The sequence below is a fragment of the Lissotriton vulgaris genome, chromosome 7, assembly GCF_964263255.1.
Source record: "Lissotriton vulgaris chromosome 7, aLisVul1.2, whole genome shotgun sequence".
NCBI classification, from domain to species: Eukaryota; Metazoa; Chordata; class Amphibia; order Caudata; family Salamandridae; genus Lissotriton; species Lissotriton vulgaris.
In genome coordinates this window covers 1,761,138,717-1,761,165,610 of record NC_141695.1, presented here as the reverse complement: position 1 = coordinate 1,761,165,610, position 26,894 = coordinate 1,761,138,717, and the positions used below count along the sequence as shown (strand labels likewise).

At 49.6% G+C, this 26,894-nt stretch overlaps 1 protein-coding gene across 1 annotated transcript in view; it reads left to right on the top strand.

Annotated features, from left to right (window-relative positions):
* LOC147706607 (uncharacterized) overlaps positions 1-26,894 on the top strand; it is a 740,422-nt gene that overhangs the window by 434,744 nt on the left and 278,784 nt on the right. The window contains 2 exon segments of the mRNA XM_086929638.1: positions 1,782-2,057; positions 2,151-2,415. Of these exon segments, the coding sequence (XP_086785764.1) occupies positions 1,782-2,057; positions 2,151-2,415 (541 nt within the window).

Here is a 26,894-nt window from a genome sequence, read left to right as displayed (position 1 = left end):
AACACCCCTCATCAGCCAGGCTAGCTTGAATCCAGTGGCAAAGTGAGCAAGGGACCGACGTCTGGGCATACCTTGCCAACTTAGGGCAAATAAAGCAAACACAAGGGGGTAAATTCACAGAACTAATTGGAGATAAAATCCTAAACTTACTACTTTTGGTATTCACAGAAGGCATTTAGTAGTAGTAAAGTTAGGACTCCTAACTTTACTACTACTAAACTTAGACAAAATCCTAACTTTACGACTTCCGGTATTCACCAAAGGTATTGAGTAGTAGTAAAGTTATGAGTCCTAACTTTACTACTACTCAATGCCTTCTGTGAATACCAAAAGTAGTAAGTTTAGGATTTTATCTCAGTTTAGTAGTGGAAAAAGTTACGAGTCCTAACTTTACTACTAGTAAATGCCTTCAGTGAATACCAAAAGTAGTAAGTTTAGGATTTTATCTCAGATTAGTTCTGTGAATTGGCCACAAGGAGATGATGGGCAGAGCGCTGAAACTTTTCAGACACTACAGCCCGGACTGCCAAACCAGGTCTTCCATGGACCACGAACAAGCATCCTGGACCGGTTTTGTGGTAACACCCTCATCAGCCAGGCTAGCTTAAATCCAGTGGCAAAGTGAGCAAGTTAGGGCTAGACTGTTCCCATGAGGCACAGGGTCAAGACTGATTTGCATATAGCTGTGTCTGAACTGGGGAGTTGAAGTGAGCTAAAGAACGATGATGGAGTCAATGGAAATCTGTGACTGGGGGTGAGTGTATGAAAAGTTTCAACGCTCCATCCATCATCTCCTTTCGTTTGCTTTGTTCGCGCAAGTTGGCAGGGTATGCCCAGACGTGGGGCTCTTTGTCAATGGATTCAAGCTAGCCTGGCTGATGGTGGGTGGGACCTCAAAACTGGTCCCAGGATGCTTGTTTCCAGTTCAGGAAAGACCTGGCATGACAGTTCGGGCTGGACTGTTCCCATGAGGCATGAGTCAAGACTGATTTGCATATAGCTGGGTCTGAGCTGAGGTGGCAAAGTGAGCTAAAGAATGATGATGGATTTTCCCCAGATCTGTGACTAGGGGGAGTGTCTGAAAAGTTTCATTGCTCTCTCCATCATCTCCTTGTGTTTGCTTAGTAATAGATTATGCCTTAGACTGGGTGTGAACAATGGTCGGGGAGTGGAATGTGGTGAGGTCATAGTTACTTCAAGGAGCAGGGATGACAGTTGGAGAGGCAAGCTGAAGGAGATGAGATACGTATATTCATCCAACACTACAGTCTGATGCTGTCCGTATTGTGGGTCCCTTGTCACACGAGGCTTAATAGCGAAAGGGCAAGAGTGAGATGTGCAGAATAAGAAGCAAAAAAAACACAGTACAGAGAGTGAAAATAATCAGGACATGAGACAGAAAAAGACAGCAAGCAACAGGGGGTAAATTGTGGTAGAAATGGGCCAAACATTTCCAGGAGTCAAGGGGTACAACTAGGCCTCAGTGATATGTGGCTGGCATAGTTAAAATTACAGACAAACAGTTCTATGTGTCACTAAGGACAAGGGATATTGGGCTTCAATTAGGAATGGGTCATGTGAATTATGGACTGTGGTCGCCTTATTCTGGAGATTATGTCACCATTAATATGAACACAAAACCTATTTGAGATTTGTGGGAAATAAGCTGACAAGGTTTTGTCCTCCCCTTGTTCTTTACCATTCTTTTCCCTGATGCATCCTTAAGTAGATACATAGGGCACTGCTTACAATATAATCCTGTCTCTTTAATCTTGTTGTAGAGATGGTGACTAAGCCCACAGTGACTTCTGAGCCCTCACAGCTGGTGGAGAATCGAGGTCCTGTGATGATAACCTGCGGAAGCTCGAGCGCAGCCACTACAATCCTCTGGAACTTTAATAGCACTTCGACTCTACCTGGAAATGTCATTCAGTCTCCAGACAACAGAAACCTGACCATCACCAATGTGTCCCGGGGGTATTCAGGGGTCTACCAGTGCGAGGCCCTGAACCCCGTCAGCAGCAGTACGAGTGACCCCCAGACGCTGATTGTCGCCTGTAAGTGGACCGAGTTCCCTCTCTATCGTCTCCCATCCCTTTCTCTGGTAAAGACAATCTGAACTCACAGACCCTCTCTCTGTTTCATTACAGATGGGCCGAAGGACGTAAAGATTGATCCACCAGGCTCTCAGTGGTTACAAGGGGGGGATAAATGTTCTTTATCTTGCACTGCCGGGTCCTTTCCAGCACCAGAGTACCAGTGGCTTCTCAATGGTACTGATCTAAAGAGACCTGGTAGCACATACATCATTGAAAAGGTATCTTCTCAAGATAATGGGAACTACACATGTATGGCTGACAACACAGTCACCGGCCTCTCTGCACAGGCTTCTGTCTCTGTAACTGTAAATTGTAAGTACTCAAGGAATTAGTAGACTCCAAGCCTCCTTATTCCAGGTTTAAACCATTTCTGAAATTGGAGATACGAATTTAGCATCTTTCAACTTCCTTCCTCCTTCGTAGTCTATGTCTCCTCCATTTTCTGATTTACTGCAATGTCTTGTTCCTCTAAGTGCCCTTCTTCTCTCTCTTCTCACTTTGCTTCATTCGTTCCTTTGCCCTTATTCAGACAATGCTCTGAGAGGGATAGCTCCATCCCAGTTCTTTAAAACAGGACATCTGATTAGAATCTTAATGTATGTATTCTCATTCATGTCGTATGGGTTCAGCATTTCTCCAGCTGGAGGATCTGTGCAGTGCGAGGCATCAAAATGAGAGAACAGAAAAGAGCAATTGTCAAAATGCATATTTCCTCTAAAAACAAAGTGTATTCTTCAAAAATATCGTTAGACATACATGATGTCAAAAATATTGTAATGACAAAAATATCATGTGATAGAATATAGAAGGCAAAAATATTGTTTTGGGGGGCGTGGCTTAGCGGCTGAACATGGCGGTCGCATAGCTCTAGGGCTCCGTGAGTGAGGCAATGACCCCACTACAATCCGACCATTTATCCGGAATAAAACAACCTCTGAGCGGAGGAACCCGGCTCCAGGACTGAGCGGGAATCACCCGGAGGCGAAACGGCCGAAATCGAATGCCGGGAGGTGGACTTACGACATCCGTCGTCAGGGGGCCTGCATCGATCCTGCATCACCGGGCTCCGGTGGGATTAGAGGCCAGGCGGAAGTGAGTGCGGCACGGCAGAGGGCGACCGGAAGAGCGCACTACCCGGCGCCCCCCCCCCAGTGACACACCGAGACCTTTGGCCGGAACGCTCCCCTGGCACCCCCGAGTGCCTGTGTTCCCGATCGGCCGCAGGAGGGAGGTGGCAACAACCGGCAGCAGCGAAGAAACAGCATTGGCGCACAACATCAAGCCCCCCTGCAGTGCGCAATACAAACGGTGAGGAGAGGGCGGGGTGCCCGTTCGGCAAGGGCCCCTACGCGACGGCTCGCTGTCTGACCCCCCCCCCCCCCCCCCCCCTGGGAATACAGGGGGCTGCACACACGCGACTCGCGGCACTGCCGCTGCAGGCAGAACTCTTGCGCTAATTTGGAAACGCAGCGCATTTAGATAGGAGGCGGACGTCGCCCTGACACGGCTGAGGGGAGAGAGAAGAGCTGGGGTGCTGCAGAAGGGGGTGCGAGGGCCAGAGTAAAACGGAGGTACGGGCAGGAAGCCCCAACAACGGCATGAAGACTCATAATCTGCCAGTGGCCAGGGAGAGACTTTGATTCTAAACCACTCAGGCACAGAAGGCACTAGAGTTGTGATCTGGCAAAGCGCCACCAGACAACGCGATCGCAGCGGAAGGCAGCGACAGAGGACAGGGTGGAACAAAGAGTGTCAGGCAGGCTGCACGGTGCATTGGGGCGGACTCGGTCTGACTGCCCATTCATCAAGTGTTGGCAGTGGGTGAACAACGCCACTGGGGCCCACCTTTAACCTGTTGGACACAGACACCCCCCTCCTGGGATCACTTGCCACAGTAAAGGTAGAAATCAAGGGTACCGGGAAGAATCATGGCTGGCAGGGGCCCGAAAAACGCCACGTCGCAGTCTAGACTGGAGAAATTTGCGTATGACAGGCAAGCGCACTCCCAGGCAGAACCGCGCACATCGACGGGGAAGACACCAGAGCCCGAGGGGGGAAAAAAAAAAGCAACACTTGAAGACGTGATGACGGCGCTGGCACAAGTGCAGGCAACAGTGGGGTCCACGGCCACTGAAGTCTCTCTCCTTAGGGCAGACTTCCAGAAAATGGGAGAAAGAGTAAAACAGGTCGAGGTGGTAACTAAATCTCTGATTGAAGACGTATCGGATCTACAACTGGCGATGGAACGAGTGGCGGCGGAGAATAAGACACTGAAAGAGAAGCTGGATGACCAGGAGGGGCGCTCCAGGCGCAACAACGTCAGAATTCTTGGGGTCCCGGAATCGGAAGGAACTAGAGCCATGGATCTGTATGTGGAGGACCTGATCAAGACACAGCTCAAGCCCAAGGGGTTGTCGCAATTTTTCTCCGTTGAAAGGGCGCACAGAGTTCCGGGGGGACAGCCCAAGCCTGGAGCCCCCCCTAGACCCATACTAGCGAGACTCTTTAACTTTCGGGACCGGGATGCGATCCTACAGGCTGCGAGGAGGGCTGCGCCGCTGCAGGTTCAAAACTCCACGGTAGCCTTTTTCCCGGACTATACGGCGGAGGTGGCGCGCCGGAGGAGGACCTTCCTGGATGTCAAGAGGGAACTGAGAGCTAAGGAACTGCCGTACTCTATGCTGTTCCCAGCCCGGCTGCGAGTAGTCGCGGACAGTAAGGTTTGGTTTTTCGACACGCCAGAGTCGGCGCGCGAATGGTTGGATGGATGGCGACAAGTAGGACAACCCCGCCGCTCTCATAGAACACACCAGAGCCAACGTGGAGACAGCCAACCGAGATCTCAAGCATCAGGTGGAATTGATTCGACGCACTCCCAGGCACAGGACGACCCCAACGCACTGGAAGACGTGGAGGAATAGTCGCCCGGCAGCAAACGAAATGAACACTGACATGGCTTCGTGGGTGAGACCCGGCTTGGACACTGTCCCGGGGGAGACCGGAGAGGGCAGGGGTTCTGTCTACTCCGGAGGACACTTCACCCCAGCAAGCAAGTACTGTTTATGGGATGGGTAAAGCACTCTGCTGAGTTGGGGTGGCGGGCAGTTCGGAGCCCGTCTGGCAGGGAGGCAGGGAGGGGGGAGGAGTGGGGGGGTTGTTTGAATGTTCATTGCAAATCGCAAACTGTAACAGGCTACACATTTCTCCGGGTCCAGATTGGGAAGGGAGAAGAGAAGTTAGTTGAGTTTTTCAGGGTTCTACAGGATTGGTTGGGTTGTACGGGCTGGTGCCCGCGCTGTTTCCCTGGTAGGGTGTGGAGGGATACTGTGACCGCAGGACACACTGGACACATGGACATATACACAACAGACTATGGCAGATTGCTCACGACGTAGGCGGGAAGAAGGCGCACCTAGATCCCAGGGAGCACCCCTTCGCATACTAACATGGAACGTACGGGGCCTGGGAGACAAGGTCAAACGAGGGCTGGTACTCACTGCACTGAAAAGACAGGGGCCGGCTCTAGCACTCCTTCAAGAAACTCATTTACAGGGTGGGACTGCCAAGGCGCTTGATAGGAGAGGCTATAAAATGATGGCGCATTCAGAGTTCACATCAGGATCTAGAGGGACTGGAATTTTACTTAAGAAATCCTCACAGTTTATACCACTGAGTACGAAGATTGATGGGCAGGGTTGCTTTGCGGCCCTACATGGACAGTGGGAAGGAAGGCTTATTACTGTGGTCTCGGTGTATATCCCACCGGCGCTTCATTCGGTCATGCTTCCAGCTCTGGGCGAGTTCCTACTGGCCCTTCCAGAGGGAGACATCATACTTGGGGGGGATTTTAATGCCACTATAGACGGTACACTTGACAGGTTCCCGGCCACAGGCTCAACTGGGGGTCCCTCACGCTTCCAACGCTTCCTGACCGCTATGGGCCTAGTGGATATATGGCGGCATGCCCACCCTAACATGAATCAATACACTTTCCACTCTGCTGTTCACAACAGTCTTTCGAGGATAGATTACTTCTTGGCACTGGGAGAATGCATACAACGCGTAGATACCATAGACATTCAACCCAGAGGCATATCAGACCACTCCCCGATTCTCTTAACACTCTCTGCCCGGGAGAAAACACGCAAACGACTTTACCCCATACAGGCAGCATACCTCAAGGCGCCCAAAGTCAGGAAAGCACTCAAGACGGCGACAAAGCATTACTTCGAAGAGAATCTAGAGTCAGTGCAATCGGCAGCAACCCTATGGGAAGCATACAAGACAGTGTTAAGGGGGCAAGCAATAACCACACTTGCAGGCTATAGGAGGGAAAAAGCGCTCGAATTGGCCGAAATAGAGCTGGCGCTGCGAGAAGCGACAATAAGGCACGAGACACACCCCACACAGGACACGGCCCACACACTGCACCTCCAACAACTCTCATATACGGAATATTTGCGGCACCAAGTCAAAGGGCAGATAACGGAAACAAAGAACAGAATTTATGATATTGGAGATAAAGCGGGCAGGATGTTGGCCTGGTTAGACAAGAAGGGAGGGAGCTCTAGGGGTATCCGACAAGTGAAAGACAGGAGAGGTACACTGCACACGAGCCCGGAGCAAATCGTAGAAATACTCGCTGATCATTTTGAGGGGGTTTACACGTCTGACAGGGAGGTGACAATAGAAATGGCCAGGGTGGCACTAGAGCCTATCCACACACCGAGGCTACGGCCGGAGGCATCAGCGGAACTAGAGGCGGATCTAACCATGGACGAAATCCACATAGCGATACGGGCGATAAAACCCGGTAAGGCGATCGGCCCAAATGGCATCCCGATAGAGTGGTACCAGGCCACGTCGGAACGGCTCAGTAAACACCTACTGGCCATGTATACGGATTGCCTGTCAAAGGGCGAGCTCCCTCCAGACCAAAGAGTAGCGACCATCATCGCGATACCCAAACCCGGGAAACCACCGGAAGATTGCAATTCCTATCGCCCTATATCCCTGCTCAATGCAGAAGTTAAAATACTAGCCAAACTCCTGGCTACCCGACTACTGACACACCTGCCGGACCTCATACATCCCGATCAGTCCGGGTTCATGCCGCACAGAAACACGGCACTGAATCTACGAAGAGTGCACGGAGTGTTGGCGAGAGCGGATTCGATTCTCGAACCAGCGGTTATATTGGCCCTCGATGCGAAAATGGCATTCGACCTGGTCGAATGGACATACCTGTTCGAGGTCCTGGCGCACTTAGGGTTTGGACCCAAATTCATAGCATGGGTCAGATTGTTATATGCGAGACCGGTGGCACAGGTGGTAGCAAATGGCCATATCTCGCACACGTTTCCCTTGGGAAGAGGTACTCGACAGGGTTGCCCCCTGTCGCCACTGCTTTTCGCGATCGCCCTAGAACCATTAGCACACCTGATACGATCTACCCCACTGATTAGAGGGATTTCCTGGGCTGGGGAAGGGGAGGACCGCGTCTCCCTATACGCAGACGACATGCTAGTTTACCTCACCGACCCGGAACATAGCATTCCAGCGCTTCTGACTCTGTGTGATGACCACGGAAAAGTCTCGGGATATACACTGAACTGGAATAAGTCGGAACTATACGTTCTGAAGGGACCGAGCCCGACACTGAGTGCTCATTGCCCCTTGACCGAAGCCGGTTCATCCTTTAAATACCTGGGCATACATGTCACCAAGGACCCGGTAGAATTTGCGCAAAAAAACCTGAAGCCACCTATAGAACGGCTTAAACAGGACGTTGGGTTCTGGGCCGGACTGCCCCTCACGATGCTGGGTAAGGCAGCATTGTACAAAATGATGTCACTGCCCCGTTTCTTATACGTCCTGGAGAATACGCCGTACCCGGTGGAACCAGGTTACTTTAGGAAAGTGTCTGCGTTGGTGGCGAGTCTCCTGTGGAGTAACCGCCCGGCCCGCATTGCGCAGGCCAAACTGCACAAAGGATGGTATGACGGAGGGATTGCACTGCCAGACCTGAAAGTGTATTACTGGGCAGCGCAGCTGAAAATCATAAATCAATGGATCCACGCCCCCCAAGATGACCCAGCATTCAGAGCAGACAGGACACAGTTAGGAGCCAGTACCCTACTGGCCCCCTTGTACGACCAACGGGTGGTACGCACACTGAAGGGACCCACAAGACTAACAGCGGCGATATGGCACAGGGCGTTGACGGCACTGGGATGGAAAGGGAGAATAACTAAACTTACTTCCCTGTGGGACTCCCGGGTGCTCGGGAACTTACGGAATAGCAAGGGCTTCTCCCATTGGGATGCGATAGGCCTGTCCACGGTGGGAGACTTGTGGGAACAGGGCACGGTGCTTCCATTTGCACGACTGAGGGAACAATATGAGCTAGGGCCACGAGAAGAATTCCGTTATGCTCAGATTCGGCACGCGCTGCTTACAGCCATCCCCCCGGAGACGGAGGTGCCTGAGGCCTCACCGCTTGAAGATCGCCTCCTTACGGACTATATGCCAGAGCGAGCAACCTCGCTCACATACCGTAAGTTAAGCAACAATTTGCCGGATCCCATGGTCAAACTTAAGGAAAAGTGGGAGGGGGACGTGGCAGCTATGGACGAAACCGAGTGGAATGAAGCAGTGGCTTCACCCAAAGAAGTAGGTATCTCAGCTAAATTCCGGCTCATACAGCTCAAAATCCTGCATAGAGTATATTATACTAGAACGACACTACACCTCATACACCGCGCGCAACACCCATTTTGTCTCCGAGGGTGTGGGGAGGAAGGGACTTTCTTCCACACATTATGGGACTGCCCACGCATTCAAGAATACTGGAGACGTATATTACGCACGATATCACAGACTGTGGGGACCTCCCTGATCCCTGAACCTCGTAAATGCTTACTTAATGTGTGGGAGCCCAATGATTTGTCCAGACATGGTCTACAATGGGTCACCTTGGGCATGGTCGTAGCTAAAAGGGACATAGCACAGAAGTGGGGGGCGATAGAGGTGCCGACGAGAACACAATGGTGTGAGAATATGGACAGGGTCATGGTCACGGAAAGAGAGGTGTATGCTAGCAGGGCCTGCCCGAGAAAATGGAATAAGATATGGACACCGTGGAACACATACCGGGGTGACATTTGCGAACCCTTACCAGAGGACGAACCAATTTCATCTGATGAGGAAGGGGGGGATGATTAGCGTTCCCAAGGAGAGGTTGAGTGGGGGCAGGGGTAAGGACGGTGGGAGACCGTGGGAGTCGGGAGGGATGAAGCGGAGGGGCAGACAAGGCCAGTACCCTGTAGGAATTTCCATGTACACCTATCGTTAATACTAACTAGTATGTGGGACCTTGCAGACCTAAATGCGGAGTACTTTATAGGAAACTTTGCACGGCACAATGTATGCGGATTCACTTCAGCACGTGACGACCTACCTGTGATTTCTTTGTTGATTTTTTACGTTGTTTATTGTTGAAAAAACAAAAGCCAAACCTATTCAAATTAGAACATTACTTATGAACAATGCGCCTTCACTAAAGTGCGAAATAACTAAAACACGGAATCAGCAACCAGTATACAGACTTTTCCATTAATGAGGCTATTTCAGAAATGGTGTAGCGGCCGGCCCGTTGGGTTGTAGGCCAGATGCTGTGTACGACTACAAGGAGCAATAAAGGTTTTGGAAAAAAAAAAAAAAAAAAAAAATATTGTTTTGTAAGTATTTTATATTTTTCAAATATAGTTGTCAACATTTTTTTTGTAATGACATTTTTTTAGATTCTGTGTTATACATAATTTTGTAATCTAAATAGTTTTTTAATAGTTATAGAGTGATTTTATTTTTGTTAAATTGGTAATACATTTTAGGTTTTTTCTATGTGCTTTCTTTTTGGCAGGTAGTGGAGTCTGTAGTGGAATGGGGGGGGGGAGTGTTCTAACTATTTGTATTTTAATTGAGTTTACATTTTTTCCATACATGTACATTTGTTACTTTTTTAAAAATATTTTTTATTGAAATTTTTTGTCAGCACACAGAACACACAGAATACAATTTAAATACATAAACTACAATGAATAAACAGACGTATAATCATACCAGAACAGAAAAAAACAGCCAGCACAAATAGAAATAGAAATATAAGGTCCTAGATCATTCAAATTGATACGGTCACTAGGTCTTGTCGTGTGTTTGTACAAATAGTCACATTGGCCAATACTAAGATCCCAACCAGGTAGCTATTGGTTCCCATAACTGGCTTCCTTGCCTTTTTTTCCTAATGCCCTTTGTTCTATAGAGCGCCATCTCCAAACAATATATTGAGAGCAGCCTAGTTTGCCAATTGACAAAGGATGGAGGATTAGTATCTAGCCATTGTGATGTAATGCACAAACGATACAAGGCCATACATATGAATATCAAACCCTCCTCAGCAGCCGGCAGCACATTTCCTTGCCATCCAAAGATTACCATTGTCGCAGTAAGCTGCACTGGAATACCCAAACTGCCCGAGATAAAAGTCTGAATTTCGCTTACAAAGTTGCTGAGTTTAGGGCAGTTGAAAAACATATGAGGAGCGTCAGCAGCGTACTGTCCACAAAGATTACAGCTAGTTCCCCGGCCAGTATTCCGTTTTGCCAATTTCCCCGGAGTGTAATAGAGCTCAAAGATTGCCATATAATGCTGGCTCTTCAGAGGGCCATTGAACAATACATTAATTGCAATTTCAGTACTTCTAGTCAGTATACGCCTATGCGGATGATATCGCCGTGGTTACTGCTAACATTGCAGAGGCGCTTCCTCGAATTATTTAGGCGGCCGAAGCTTTTGGGCTTTGTTTCGGGTATAAATTAAACGTTGCAAAAACTCAGGTGATTCATTCACCTGTTGGCCGACCTGCGAATATTGTTTTCAATTCAGAGGTAACGTACTTAGGTATAAAGATTACAGCAAACGTTGAGCATATAGTTGCTAAAAATCTCGATCCGATTATTTCCTCTTCTGATAAAACACTGCAAAGAATTAATATTCTCCATCTCTCCCTCTTTGGCCGTAGTAATGTTATTAAAATGCTTATGTTTCCGAAATTTTTATATGTTTTCCGGGCTATCCCTTTTTTAATACCTGTGGCCTTTTTTCTTGCATAGAGAGAATGTGTTCAAGGCTCCTTTGGAGTTACCATCGTGTACGGCGTGCCATGAATAGGTATATTTTGCCCCGAGAAAGAGGTGGTTGGGGGATCCCTGATTTCCAATTATATCATTGGATCTCAATTTTACAAAACATGGGGGTGTTATTGTTACCTATAGACCCAACTCCTGATTTGTCGGCCCTTCAATTTATGAGATGCTCTTGGGGCAAGAATCTAAGCAGTGTATAAATCGCATTATCGAGCCCAGCTATTTCAAAAAAATTAGCTTTAAGCCGGTGCTAGCCGCATATGTAATATGGAGGAAAACATAAAAGAGGTTGGGTATCGCCCCGAATCTGAATATTTATACCCCACTCCAGAATTGTACTCTGTTACCTACAATTTTTGTTGACACTGTGATGAAAAGATGGTATAGTTTGGGAATTTGCTTCCTAGGGGATTTATTTTTGGGATCACAATTTATTTCTTTTGAAAGTCTACAAAGCAAATATAAGGTACCTCAAGGGGATTTTTTCAAATACTTGCAGCTGCGTAGCTATTGTGAGCAGAAAAAAAATCAAAATGCAATTACTTTACAAAAAATCGAGATCATTGAGCTACTTAAGTCCAGAAGTAAAATGTACCCCCTCTACCACTTATTCTTGAATAAGATAAAAGACGATTTAGAATTCCAGGAGACAAAATGGGCTAATAAACTAGGCATTGAAGGGGTCAATCGGGTTCAGATGCTCCGTCCATCACCACCCCTTTTTGTACCGCTTTGTTCGCCATAAGTTTGCAGGGTATGCTCAGACGTAAGTCCCTTGCTCACTTTGCCACTGGATTCAAGCAAGCCTGGCTGAAGACAGCTGTAATGCCAGAAACTGGTCCTAGGAAGCTTATTTCCGGTCCAGGGAAGGCATGGCTTGGCAGTTCGGGCTGGACTGTTCCCATGAAGCACAGGGTCAGACTGATTTGCATATGGCCATGTCTGAACTGGGATGGCAGAGGGGGCTAAAGAACGGTGATGGATTAAACCCAGATCTCTTGACTGGGTGTGAGTGTTTGAATGGGTCAGATGCTTCGTCCATCACCCCCCCCCCCCTTTTGTACTGCTTTGTTCGCCATAAGTTGGCAGGGTATGCTCAGACGTGAGTCCCTTGCTCACTTTGCCACTGGATTCAAGCAAGCCTATCTGAAGACGGTAGTAATGCCAGAAACCGGTCCTAGGAAGCTTGTTTCTGACCCAGGGAAGGCATGGCTTGGCAGTTCGGGCTGGACTGTTCCCATGAGGCACAGGGTCTGACTGATTTCCATATGGCCATGTCTGAACTGGGGTGGCAGAGTGGGCTAAAGAATAGTGATGGATTAAACCCAGATCTCTTGACTGGGTGTGAGTATTTGATTGGTTCAGATGCTCCATCCATCACCACCCCCTTTTGTACCGCTTTGTTCACCATAAGTTGGCAGGGTATGCTCAGACGTGAGTCCCTTGCTCACTTTGCCACTGGATTCAAGCAAGCCTGGCTGAAGACGGCTGTAATGGCAGAAACCGGTCCTAGGAAGCTTGTTTCCCATCCAGGGAAGGCACGGCTTGGCAGTTCGGGCTGGACTGTTCCCATGAGGCACAGGGTCAGACTGATTTCCATATGGCCATGTCTGAACTGGGGTGGCAGAGTGGGCTAAAGAACAGTGATGGATTAAACCCAGATCTCTTGACTGGGTGTGAGTGTTTGAATGGTTCAGATGCTTCGTCCATCACCCCCCCCCCTTTTGTACTGCTTTGTTCGCCATAAGTTGGCAGGGTATGCTCAGACGTGAGTCCCTTGCTCACTTTGCCACTGGATTCAAGCAAGCCTATCTGAAGACGGTAGTAATGCCAGAAACCGGTCCTAGGAAGCTTGTTTCTGACCCAGGGAAGGCATGGCTTGGCAGTTCGGGCTGGACTGTTCCCATGAGGCACAGGGTCTGACTGATTTGTATATGGCCATGTCTGAACTGGGGTGGCAGAGTGGGCTAATGAACGGTGATGGATTAAACCCAGATTTCTTGACTGAGTGTGACTGTTTGATTGGTACAAATGCTCCGGCCATCACTATAGGAGAGTAGGATCTGCTATCCTATGGTCACCCCAAATTTTTGTTTTTTGCTTCACTGGTTTATGACTTAATGTGGCTGTTGGCCTGCTAATCAGACCCACAGCCTGCTGTTCTCTCTCTAAATTGTTACAAATGCACTCTAGGTGCATTACGAATTGGATACTGGTTCACCTTATAGGCCCCTGTAACAGTGTACCATAGGTACCCAGGGCATAGGTGCATCCAAGGCCTACCAGGGGCTGCAGCATGTATTGTGCCACCCCTGGCCTGGCCTCCATATTTGACACAACAGGCTGATCACTCAGCTGGGGTAAGTTGGTGTAATCACCTCTTACTTAGATATAGTATCCCTATAACTAACCTTAACTGGACACATGTTAACCTGTAAGCCATTCCTATGGAAGGCCCCTGCAATCCTGGGGGCAGAGTGCGTGGTTACATGTGAGATGGTGCTCTAGCATGAGCTGAGCCTGTCTGCAGCTGTCGGGAACCACTCCCTTAGCTGTTCTGGGATATTGCCATACCATATACTCTTAAGTGCATTATAATCCTCGCGGTTATATGCTAACTTTGGTTTGGCTTTATCAAAACATGTTGAGTAAGGTGTCATACAATTTGGAATACTATCCCCTCGACAGTTCTGTCGACGGGGATAGCATTCCACCCTTCTAGAGGGACACGACATGTGTGCAGCCTTAACCCCGGTTAAAGTTAACCAGAGCCTCAGCATCACAAAATGGATGCTGCCACCACAGACACAAGTCTGACCTCCTGCTGCTGGGAGTCCTTCCAGCGAGAGAGGCTTGGACAAAGGGTTTCCTGCCTTGGGAGGTGCGAGCACCACCCCAGACAGAGTTTTGTGTATTGGGTAGGACAGGGCTGAATAGATTGAGACATGCCCGGGGCACACAAGGTGTCCCCGTGCATAAGCCAGTCCAAACCGGTCCTGGGACTTTCCAGACCCAGGCCTGGCAAGGAGCTGGACAAAGGAAAGGGGGTGTAACCGCCCCCCTTCCTGGTTCCACCCAGAGGAAGGACCTAGTAGGTGATCCACCCCTCAGATTGGGAATAAGAGTGGGAGCAGTGCCATTGCACTGCAGATCATCCTGATTCAACTTGAAACTAAGAAGACGACTGGACTTTGACATTCTGCTGCACAGAAGACTGAAGAGCATCTCCCTTGTGGCCTAGGAGTGGCCACCCTGTGAACACAGAAAAGGGGGTGGTGATGGACAGAGTATCTGAATTAAGCAGACTACTCCTACCCAGTCCAAAGATCAGGGCTTGATCCATCACCGTTTTTTAGCTCACTGCACCATCCCAGCTCAGAACCTGGCTATATGCAAATTAGTCTGTCCCTGGCCCAGTGCATCATGGGAACAGGGCAGACCAAACTACCAAGCCAATTCTTATACTGGGAAGGAAACAAGCTTCCGGGGACCGGTTTCTGGCATTACAGCTGTCTTCGGCCCGGCTTGCTTGAATCCTGATGGTGCAATGAGCAAGGGACTCAAATCTGAGTATACCCTTCCACGCTTATGGTGGACAAAATGATTCAGAAAAGGGGGTGGTGATGGAAAGGGTATCTGAATTAAGCAGACTACTCCTACCCAGTCCAAAGATCAGGGCTTGATCCATCACCGTTTACTCAGACATGAGTCCCTTGCTGACTGCACCATCAGGATTCAAGCAAGCCGGGCCGACGACGGCTGAAATGCCAGAAACCGGTCCCCGGAAGCTTGTCTCCTTTCTGGTGAAGAATTGGCTTGGTAGTTTAGTCTGCCCTGTTCCCATGATGCACTGGGCCAGGGACAGACTGATTTGCATATAGCCAGGTTCTGAGCTGGGATGGTGCAGTGAGCTAAATAACGGTGATGGATCAAGCCCTGATCTTTGGACTGGGTAAGAGTGGTCTGCCTAATTCAGACACTCTGTTCATCACCACCCCCTTTTCTGAATCGTTTTTGGCCACTATAGGTGTGGCAGGGTATACTCAGACATGAGTCCCTTGCTCACTGCACCATCAGGATTCAAGCAAGCCGGGCCGACGACGGCTGAAATGCCAGAAACTGGTCCCCGGAAGCTTGTCTCCTTTCTAGTGAATAATTGGCTTGGTAGTTAAGTCTGCCCTGTTCCCATGATGCACTGGGCCAGGGACAGACTGATTTGCATATAGCCAGGTTCTGAGCTGGGATGGTGCAGTGAGCTAAATAACGGTGATGAATCAAACCCTGATCTTTGGACTGGGTAAGAGTGGTCTGCTTAATTCAGACACTCTGTTCATCACCACCCCCTTTTCTGAATCGTTTTTGGCCACTATAGGTGTGGCAGGGTATACTCAGACATGAGTCCCTTCCTCACTGCACCATCAGGATTCAAGCAAGCCGGGCCGACGACGGCTGAAATGCCAGAAACCGGTCCCCGGAAGCTTGTCTCCTTTCTGGTGAAGAATTGGCTTGGTAGTTTAGTCTGCCCTGTTCCCATGATGCACTGGGCCAGGGACAGACTGATTTGCATATAGCCAGGTTCTGAGCTGGGATGGTGCAGTGAGCTAAATAACGATGATGGATCAAGCCCTGATCTTTAGACTGGGTAAGAGTGGTCTGCTTAATTCAGACACTCTGTTCATCACCACCCCCTTTTCTGAATCGTTTTTGGCCACTATAGGTGTGGCAGGGTATACTCAGACATGAGTCCCTTGCTCACTGCACCATCAGGATTCAAGCAAGCCGGGCCGACGACGGCTGAAATGCCAGAAACCGGTCCCCGGAAGCTTGTCTCCTTTCTGGTGAAGAATTGGCTTGGTAGTTTCGTCTGCCCTGTTCCCATGATGCACTGGGCCAGGGACAGACTGATTTGCATATAGCCAGGTTCTGAGCTGGGATGGTGCAGTGAGCTAAATAACGGTGATGGATCAAGCCCTGATCTTTGGACTGTGTAAGAGTGGTCTGCTTAATTCAGACACTCTGTTCATCACCACCCCCTTTTCTGAATCGTTTTTGGCCACTATAGGTGTGGCAGGGTATACTCAGACATGAGTCCCTTGCTCACTGCACCATCAGGATTCAAGCAAGCCGGGCCGACGACGGCTGAAATGCCAGAAACTGGTCCCCGGAAGCTTGTCTCCTTTCTGGTGAAGAATTGGCTTGGTAGTTTAGTCTGCCCTGTTCCCATGATGCACTGGGCCAGGGACAGACTGATTTGCATATAGCCAGGTTCTGAGCTGGGATGGTGCAGTGAGCTAAATAACGGTGATGGATCAAGCCCTGATCTTTGGACTGGGTAAGAGTGGTCTGCTTAATTCAGACACTCTGTTCATCACCACCCCCTTTTCTGAATCGTTTTTGGCCACTATAGGTGTGGCAGGGTATACTCAGACATGAGTCCCTTGCTCACTGCACCATCAGGATTCAAGCAAGCCGGGCCGACGACGGCTGAAATGCCAGAAACCGGTCCCCGGAAGCTTGTCTCCTTTCTGGTGAAGAATTGGCTTGGTAGTTTAGTCTGCCCTGTTCCCATGATGCACTGGGCCAGGGACAGACTGATTTGCATATAGCCAGGTTCTGAGCTGGGATTGTGCAGTGAGCTAAATAACGGTGATGGATCAAGCCCTGATCTTTGGACTGGGTAAGAGTGGTCTGCTTAATTCAGACACTCTGTTCATCACCACCCCCTTTTCTGAATCGTTTTTGGCCACTATAGGTGTGGCAGGGTATACTCAGACATGAGTCCCTTGCTCACTGCACCATCAGGATTCAAGCAAGCTGGGCCGACGACGGCTGAAATGCCAGAAACTGGTCCCCGGAAGCTTGTCTCCTTTCTGGTGAAGAATTGGCTTGGTAGTTTAGTCTGCCCTGTTCCCATGATGCACTGGGCCAGGGACAGACTGATTTGCATATAGCCAGGTTCTGAGCTGGGATGGTGCAGTGAGCTAAATAACGGTGATGGATCAAGCCCTGATCTTTGGACTGGGTAAGAGGTGTCTGCTTAATTCAGACACTCTGTTCATCACCACCCCCTTTTCTGAATCGTTTTTGGCCACTATAGGTGTGGCAGGGTATACTCAGACATGAGTCCCTTGCTCACTGCACCATCAGGATTCAAGCAAGCCGGGCAGACGACGGCTGAAATGCCAGAAACCGGTCCCCGGAAGCTTGTCTCCTTTCTGGTGAGGAATTGGCTTGGTAGTTTAGTCTGCCCTGTTCCTATGATGCACTGGGCCAGGGGCAAACTGATTTGCATATAGCCAGGTTCTGAGCTGGGATGGTGCAGTGAGCTAAATAATGGTGATGGATCAAGCCCTGATCTTTGGACTGGGTAAGAGTGGTCTGCTTAATTCAGACACTCTGTTCATCACCACCCCCTTTTCTGAATCACCCTGTGAACACAGGCACCAACCAGCGAATCGATGTCTGCTTTGCCGCCGCCTCCCGCCGGAGCTCGAACCCAGAGCCTGACAAAACCCAGACTCCCAAACTTCTCACAGCCCGATCCACAGTCCCTGCAAAGAAGGGACCCGTGGAGGCACCGAGAGACGTGGGACCGGACCTCTTGAAAGACACCCGAAAAGCTGACAGCGCAGCATCCAAGGCACCCTCGACGTTGTGCTTTGGGGACTGAGAACCCTCACCACCGAGCAGCCCTTGCACCGAAGATCAGCCCCCCAGCATCTCCACGATCTGCGTGGGGCCCTTTTGCATTGTGCCACTCGACGCGCCATCCCGGCCACTAGCCACGTGGTCAGCGGCCATCTTGGCGATGAAACCGAAGAACTACACTGTGGGTCATGTTGCTCCAGACTTGCCCTAGCTCCTGTAAAAAGGAGCACCCGCTCTGACCTTGCTGATCCGAGTACAAGCCTTTTTTGATTCCTGCGTGGCTTGCATTAGCCAAGGCCTGTTTGCTTCAATCAAGTTGTCGACACCGCCAACAGCGAGAAGCCTGCGTGGGACAGCGCGTGACCGACTCCTTGATGTTCTCGACCCCCGGTGTCCACGTGGCTGCAGAGAGAAGCTACACCTCAACGCCTGTTTGCACCCGACATCGCCTGGTTCCAATCCGGTTCCACGGTAGTCACTGACTAGTGACTTTGAACATTGTCCCCTTTGCTTTCAGGTCTTCACATCTTCAGATCCACCCTTGGATCCACCGGAACTCTTCACGTTGAGCCGCCTGCAGCATCTTCAGCTCCAAGCACCATCGACCAGCGTGACGAAACCCGACACTACTTCGACCCTGTGCACCCGCGTCCTGTGGGTGAGGTAACTCAACAACGCCAGGGTTCCCACACTGGTACACACTCCCAGGGCCTGTGTCTTAAGTTTCAGCTTTCTAGGTCACCCGGAAGGTTCCTAACTAACTAGCTTTGTACTTTTTACGCACCATAGACTTTGCATTGGTGAGTGCGTGCACTTTAAACACTGCACCCGAGTCCCGCGGGCCTTTCCCGACTTAGTCACTGCTAGTCCCGATCAGCTCCAGCGATGCCCTAGGCCTACTTCCTCTCCGATTGGTATCTCTTATACCACTTTCTTAGTATATGGTTTAGGTGGCCCCTAGGGCTCATCCATATTGTGCAACTTTTGTGTATTTTAAACTGTCTTGTGTTTAACGCTTGTGCTTCTGTGCTCATAAAGAGTCCAGTGGATATTTGTAGTTAATAAATCTATATATATTTTCAATATATATCTGTGTGGTGTCCTTTCATTTGGTATTCAAGGGGGTTGTTTATGGTAATACAGCTGGCTTCACATGCCTTTCAGAGTTTAGCCTAAGACTGCTTTGTCCACGTTACCACTAGGATAACTGGTCTATAAGGTTTACTTACAACCAATCATCATAAGGGTTGCTTGGCATGATACAAGGTGGTCACTAGAACTAGTGAACATCATATATCAGGCCAACTTCTCACAATCACCACCCCCTTTTGTATCGCTTTGTCTCATTTGTAGCAGGTAAGAGTTCCAAAGCTTTGGGGAAAAGAACAACCCCAGGCTCTCTTAATTCTGGGTACCTTGAGTAGCAGCTGATTTGTGGAATATAGCAACCTCACTGGGCTGTAAAGGGTAATAATGTCCTGGATCAAATTAGAATTTCTTTGTGGGTACCTTTATGTACAAGGCATAGAGTCTTAAAATTAGTTATCCTGTCCACAGGGAGCCAGTGTATGGTGACCAGTGAAGTCCTTGCTGTTTGGTGCTTGAGTATTTTTAAGAGGATACGTGCTGCGCATTTTGTATGACCTGCATTCTTTTCAAGACTGACTTAGGGCTTCCAAGGTATAAGGAGTCTCCGTAGTCCAGTCGTGAAATTACCAGGTCTTGTATTACCACTCTGTGAGTTACGTCTGGTAGCCATCTCTGAAGTCTTCTTAGAGTACCTAGCCTTAAACAAGCCAAGCCTAGCCTTAAACAAGCCTTTTTTTTACCTGAGTTTCCGTTGTCAGTTTTCAACCTCTGTTTTGTGGGTAGGGTGGCTACCCAGGGCAGCTGGCTAGTTCATTTCCATCCACCTAGTGGGATGTTACCCACTAACATCACCTCTGTCTTCAAGCTTCTAGCTACCATTCAGTCTACTATGTGTTTAAGACAATAGTTAGGAAGAGAAGAGGTCTATTCTATTTGATCAGAAAGGCGTATAATAATTTGCGTGTCATTCTCAAAGGAGATTGATGTAATATCATAGGACTTTTTAATCTCTGCTAGAGGGACGACACACAAATTGAATAGGGTGGAGATCAGGAATGAGCCCTGCATAACACCGCACTTGAGGGAAAAATTGTTAGATTGCTTATCTTCAACCTGTATTTGAAAGGTGTGATTGCGAAGAACAGAGGTAAGCCATTTCAGAGCTGTGCTCCCAATGCCATCTTTTTTTTTTCAAATAAATTTTTATTGTTGCTCTAGACGTATCATCTGAAAAATATATGAGGACATGGGCTGGCTTCAACATTCAGCCAGTATCCGTCGGTTCCGCAACTTTTCTTTTGCTCAATAGGATTACATACATATCAAAAACGACTGTACAGTTTAATCAAAGCTAGTTACTGATGCAAATAAACAAGAGAAAACAACCCCTAGAAAACAGCTCCCATCATGCCCGCCCACCTCCCCCCACCCCGAAGTCCGTCTACCCTTTGCTGATATTTTCACATCCACCGGATGAGAGCAGGGTTTTACTGTGAGACAATGGACAGGTCCAACCCCAGTCACCACCTGTAGGTGTGCTCCAAACATCAAGTGTGACAAAGTTCCCCTTCAGCACCCCTATGAGGTCACTCTAGTCCGTGGTATTGCCTCCACTTAGTCCATATTCTCCGGAACTTTTTGGGGCACCCCCTGGCTTTGTATGTCACTCTCTCAGCCGCCATATAGAGGTCAAGCCCTCTTCTCCATTCCTCCAAGTCCGGCGGTTCAACCGCTCCCCAGTGCCGGGCAATGTCTCTCTTGGCCACCACCAGTGCCAGCCCTAGGAATATGACCAAGGGGCGGGCCGAATCAACTTCGGTCGTTAACCCCAACAGAGCTAATTTTGGGTCACGTGGTAGAGTGGTTCCCAGGACCTCCTCCAATTCCCCAAATATGTTCTCCCAGTATTCCTGTATGATGTCACAGCCTCAGAGTATGTGGTAGAAATTCCCCTCTGGTTGGCGGCACCTAAGGCATGCAGTGTCCATGACCTTCCCCATTTTGTATAGGCGCACCCTGTCATAGTAGGCTCTGTGCAACACCTTCAGCTGTATGAGGCGGAGTCTGGACTTAATCGCAACCTCGCAAGGGTGCATAAGAACCATCTCCCAGTCCAGGTCTTCCATCACTCCCGTGTCTGCCTCCCATTTGTTTCTCAAGTCTTGTAGGGTACCCAGTGTATTGTTGGTCAGTGTTCTGTATGTGAGGGAGACCGCACCCCTCCCTATTTGCTCCTGCAGCAACCTACCTTCCAAAGGGGCGTATTCTGGGATGTCTGCCACATTAATGTTCTGAGCCCTCCAGGCGTGCCGTAGCCTTGTATATCTGTAATACTGAGTGTTGTGTAGGCCAAAGTCCCCCTGTAAGGCGTGGAATGTTTTCAGGTCTCCCCTAGCAATTGCGTCCCCTATGGTCGAAATGCCGATGTCGTCCCACTGCCTGAAGCCTGTCAATTTGTGAAGTTCACCCAGCCACTTACAGTGCCACAGTGGCGTCTGTCTGGTGGGTCGTTTGTCCCAACCCATACGTTTGGTTGCCCTGTTCCATGCCGTCAGCATGATCCTAGTGGCCGGCAGGAGTTGTTTCCCTCGTGGACCCCCGTACAAGTAATACAGAACGTGTGTATGAGACCATTTTGATCGTTCTAGCGCATAAGTAGGGTGGTCTATGGCTGCATGCAACCATTCATTTATCGGGGTAAGGTGCTCTGCCCAATAGTATGCCTCTAGGTTGCGAAGGGAGATCCCACCACTGTACTGGTGGCGTTGCAGTGTGACTAGGGCTACTCTCGGGTGTTTCCCCAACCATAGGAAAGCTCGCAGGTCCGCGTGGATTTTAGGCAAGATTGTAGGGGGGAGTGGGTAATATTCATTTTGCAGTGCATAGAGGAATTTCGGCAGCAAAACCATTTTATACAGAGCTGCGCGCCCCAGTAGGGTGAGCGGGAGCTGCCTCCACCGGTCCATTTCCAATTTCGCATTAGTCATGATGCGGGTCATGTTAGTAGTAAGGGATAGTGACTCATCCAGCGTTATGAATACTCCCAGGTACTGGAACCCCTCTGTGGTGTGAATGAGGAGGTCCGGTAGGCAGTCCCTCCGGTCTCGGCCCTGTGGGTCATATAGGATCGATTTATGCCAGTTAATTGTATGGCCAGATCTGGCCCAGAAGTCAGCCAACTCTTTGAACAGGACCGGGATAGTGGTATCCGGTTCCGTCACAAACAGCAGGACGTCGTCCGCATACAATGAGATTTTTTCCTGAGTGGCTTCCGAGTCTCCCCAGGTGAACCCCCTAATACCCTGATTCTGCCGGACCCGGATTGCTAGTATTTCTATCGTCAATGTGAATAGAAGGGGGGATAGAGGGCACCCCTGGCGCGTTCCTCTGTGAATGTGGAATTCGCGTGATAGTCTTCCATTGACCCTCACACGTGCCTTTGGGGCAGCATATAAGAGACTTATCCATTGTAAGAATTTAGGGCCAAAGCCGAACTTCCGTAGCGTCTCAAACAAGAAGGGCCAGTGAACTGCATCGAAGGCCTTCTCTGCATCTAATGAGAGGAACCAATGGTGCTCGCTCCTTCCTCCGACTTCCTGTAGCCAGTTGTGTTTGCGGCGGAGGTTTAGTTTGGTTGCCCTGTCTGGAAGGAACCCAGACTGGTCCGTATGCACTAACTCAGAAATCACCCTCCGCAGGCGCTTAGCGAGGACTGTGGCCAGAATCTTCATCTCCATATTGAGGAGAGATATCGGGCGATAGGAGGCACATACATCTTTGGGTTTACCCTCCTTGTGTATAGGGACAATTGTGGCCGTCTCCAGATCAGGTGGCAGGCTCGCCGTTTGGAGTGCCTCCACAAAGAGGTTTTTAATATGTCGTTGGAGCAGGTCTGCCGTTCGTTTGAAGAACTCCGCCGGGAAGCCGTTGGGTCCCGGCATCTTCCCCGGCTTTAGGGATGCTATCGCCTCTGCTATTTCTTCAAGTGAGATGTCTGTCTCCAGGTCCGTGGCGTCCTCCGGGGACAGCGTCGGGACCTCCATGTCGCATAGATAGCGGCTGGCTTCAACCTCGCCCCCCAAATTTCTAGCTCTGTAAAAGTCCTCATAGTACGCGGCAAAGGCCTCTGCTATGGCCTCATCCGCACAGGCCAATCCTTTTCCCGGCACGTCAATAATGTCTACCCAACATGTCGCCCTCTCTCTTTTGCTCAGCCATGCCAGAAGTTTACCAGATTTATCACCCACGTCGTATAGGCGGTGGAGTGTCGCCAGTGCCTGTGTGCGTGCCTCCCCAGTGACCAGTTCTTTATAGTGTCTTTGTGTGTCAAGCAATTTTCTAAGTATCTTTTCTTCCTTCCCATGGTGATATACTGCTTCGAGGGCTAATATCGAGACCTCCTCGGTTGCGACCGCCTGCTGTAGCTCCCTTCTGGCCGCCACCCGTCTGCTGTTCATGCGATCTCTAAGAACTGGTTTGAGTGCTTCCCAGAGTGTGATCCCCGATTTTACAGACCCCTCATTCTCAGCCACATACACCTTGATGTCTGCTCTAATTCCCTTCAATAGATCCGGTGTTTGCAGGTCCCATGCCGCTAGGTGCCATTCCATAGCCTTCCCCCTCCTCCCCCGCCCCAAGTGTACAAACAGGGGGGAGTGGTCCGAGATTCCCCGTGCTTTATAGTCCGCTAAGTCATGTACCGTAATTTCTTGCCTGGAGGTAAATATATAATCCAGTCTGGAAAAGACCTCTTTTTTTTTTTGGTGCAAGACGTTTATTAAGTACTGTCAAGTGTACACAGCGCTCTGCCACAACCCGGAGGCCGGCTGCCATAGTGCAAATCAACAAGAAAAGAAGAAGACAATCAAGAGGCCTTGTAAGCAGTGCTGTAGAAACGGCTCATCAATTCATTAACAGTACATAGATATTAAAAGCAAATCAATTCGTCTCACTTTTGTCATTTTATAAGAAACAAACAGAACAAAAAAACAAAAACAAAAAAAACTAAGCATGTGCAAGAAACCATTCGCCGAGGGGTGAGTTCTATGCGGCATCCGAGCGGTTGGTGGACAGACACAGTTCATAGTAGGATGGGGATAGCAAGGGAGGAGTAGCAATGACAAACAATATAAGTAATAAAGTGCTTCATCGGGTCACAGTAATCACCTCAGGCCTCTGTGACATCTCCACATCCCCCCCCGGTCAGTTTCCACAATACATCAGCACAGTAACGCCATCTTACACATCATCGACAAATGGAGAGTCTGTTATCAAATAGCATTGTAATGGGGCCCATATATCAGTGGGCCTTGAGGAGGGCGGCAGCAGTTCAGCATATGTATTCAGTTGTTCCTGGCAGTATACCAGGTCCCTCATCCACTCCTTAAATTTGGGTGCCCGTCCCATCCCCCACCTACAAGCCACTCTTCGCTTGGCCAACAACAGAGCCATCGCCACATATTTGCGGTGGGCCACCTGAAGAGGTTCAACATAACCTAACAGAGCCATTATTGGGGAGGGCTCCACCGCCGTGTGTATCATTTTGGAGAGAGCCTGAAACACTTGGTCCCAGTAGTGATATACTCGTGCACAGCTCCATGCAAGGTGTAAAAAATCAGCCCCAGGAGCCCCACACCTGTCACAGGCGTCATTGTCCCGCAGCCGGAATCTGTGCAAGCGAGCCAGCGTATAATACAACCTATGTATGAATTTGTAATGAATGACCCTGTACCTACTGCTGGATGAAATGCGTTCTGTCTGCTGTAAGCAAAAAGACCACTGTCTATCAGTAAGGGGCACGGTCAGTTCCCTATCCCACTTCTCCCTTGCAGGCAGCTCAGTGTACTCCACATTGATGCGGACCAACTTATATAATGTAGACACAAGTTTGCTGGGGTTCTCAAATTGGAGTATGTGTTGCAAGGGGAGTAGTACAGGAGGCTCTTGTGGGAAATCCGGCGTAATCGCTTGCAGCCCATGTCTCAATCTCATATAATAAAAGAGTTCTAGGGGTGTCGGGTGTATCCCCTCATAGAGGTGATCTTTGGTGCGGAATGTGCCATTGCTATACAGATCCCCCCATGTGCACACATGAATTTTTGTCAACAAGCTCTGAAATCCAGTCTCCTGCAGCAGCGGCAGTTGTGGGTGATATACCAGGGGCAGGAGGGGTGCGTATATCAACTGCAGGCCCAGCATCTCGCTAATTCGCGACCAGGCCGTGACTGTACTGGACACTGTGTTTGGGGTCTTATCTCTGCCTTCCACTAGTGAGTAGATCGCTCCCTCTATTGGCGTGGGGTGTGCCAGCCAGTGCTCGGCCGCCAGCTGAGGCATGTACCTAGGTTGTCTCACCCAGAAATAGGCAAAATGCACCTGGGCCGCCCGGTAATATAGTTCGAAATCAGGTACTCCAAACCCACCCTGCGCATAAGGCCTGGTCAGCACCTCCCACCGAAGCCTGGGCGTTTCCCCCCCCCCCCCACACCAACTTGAGCATTTCTGAGCGCAGCAGCTTAAAAAAATATGCTCCCGGATGAAAGGGTATATTGAGGAACAAATACAGCAGTTTAGGGAGCACAACCATCTTAACAATGGAGGCCCTCCCTGCCATAGAGAGGGGAAGAGTTATCCACCGTGAGACATTGCCACTAATCTTATCCATTGCCGTTCCATAATGGGCCCGCAGGAGCGCCTCCCTGTCTTTCTCAATGTGTATATCCAAGTATTTGAAGTCTCCTTCGCACCATGTAAGTGGATAGTCAAGAGGGAATGCGCGCGTGGAAGCAGTGAGGGGGAAAATACAAGACTTGGTCCAATTAATCTGTACCCCTGAGAGGGCCCCAAACCTAATGAATTCCTTAAGGATAGGATGCAGATTGTCGCCCGGGTGCCTAACATATAGCGTGATATCGTCTGCATACATGGAAATGAGGATCTGCCTCTGAAAGCAACGCAGCGCACTATCTCTGTGGTGTTGTCGCAGTTTAGCAGCGAGGGGTTCTGTGGCTATGGCGAATAGAAGGGGGGATAGGGGGCAACCCTGTCTAGTCCCCCTAGAGACAGGGAATTCCGGGGAGAGCTGCCCATTAATAAGGACCCTGGCCATAGGGCGCGTATATAACAACCTGATCCACGAGATGAAAATTGCCGGAAATCCCATGCGTCCTAGCACATCAAAGACATAATCCCACTCCAGCGAGTCAAACGCTTTAGTGGCGTTTAGGAAGATGGCTGCCATGGGTAAATCCTCGTGAACCGAGTCATACACTGAGAAGAAGGTTCGAAGGTTGTGTGATGTCGCCCTGCCTGGGACAAAGCCAGCTTGGTCGGGAAGGATAAGGTTCGGCAGCAGGAGACTAATGCGCGTTGCGATGAGCTTGGCAAGAATCTTCACATCACATGTCAGCAACGAGAGGGGCCTATAGGAATCACAGTGCGAAGCAGGTTTCCCAGGTTTAAGCAGGGAGATAATGAGCGCGGTTCTCATGGATGCGGGGAGGTGACCCACTTCCAATGCATCTTCGTACACCTCTCGCAGTACCGGAGCCATGAAGTCTATATATGTTTTATAAAATTCAATGGGGATGCCATCCTGCCCCGTAGCTTTCCCTGAGTGCATGTGCATGATGGCTTCCCTGACCTCATCCAGCTCAAACGGGGCACTCAAAAAGGCCCTCTGAGAGTCGCTCAACCACCCCAGTGACACATCAGCAAGGTAGTCATCTAGGGAAAGTCTCTCCGCCCTCACCGAGGTGTACAGTGTACTATAATGGTGAACAAATTCATTCAGTATCTGCGTGGTATCTCTGAGAAGCAGCCCCTCAGCAGTTTCCAATTCCAGAATGACGGTGGG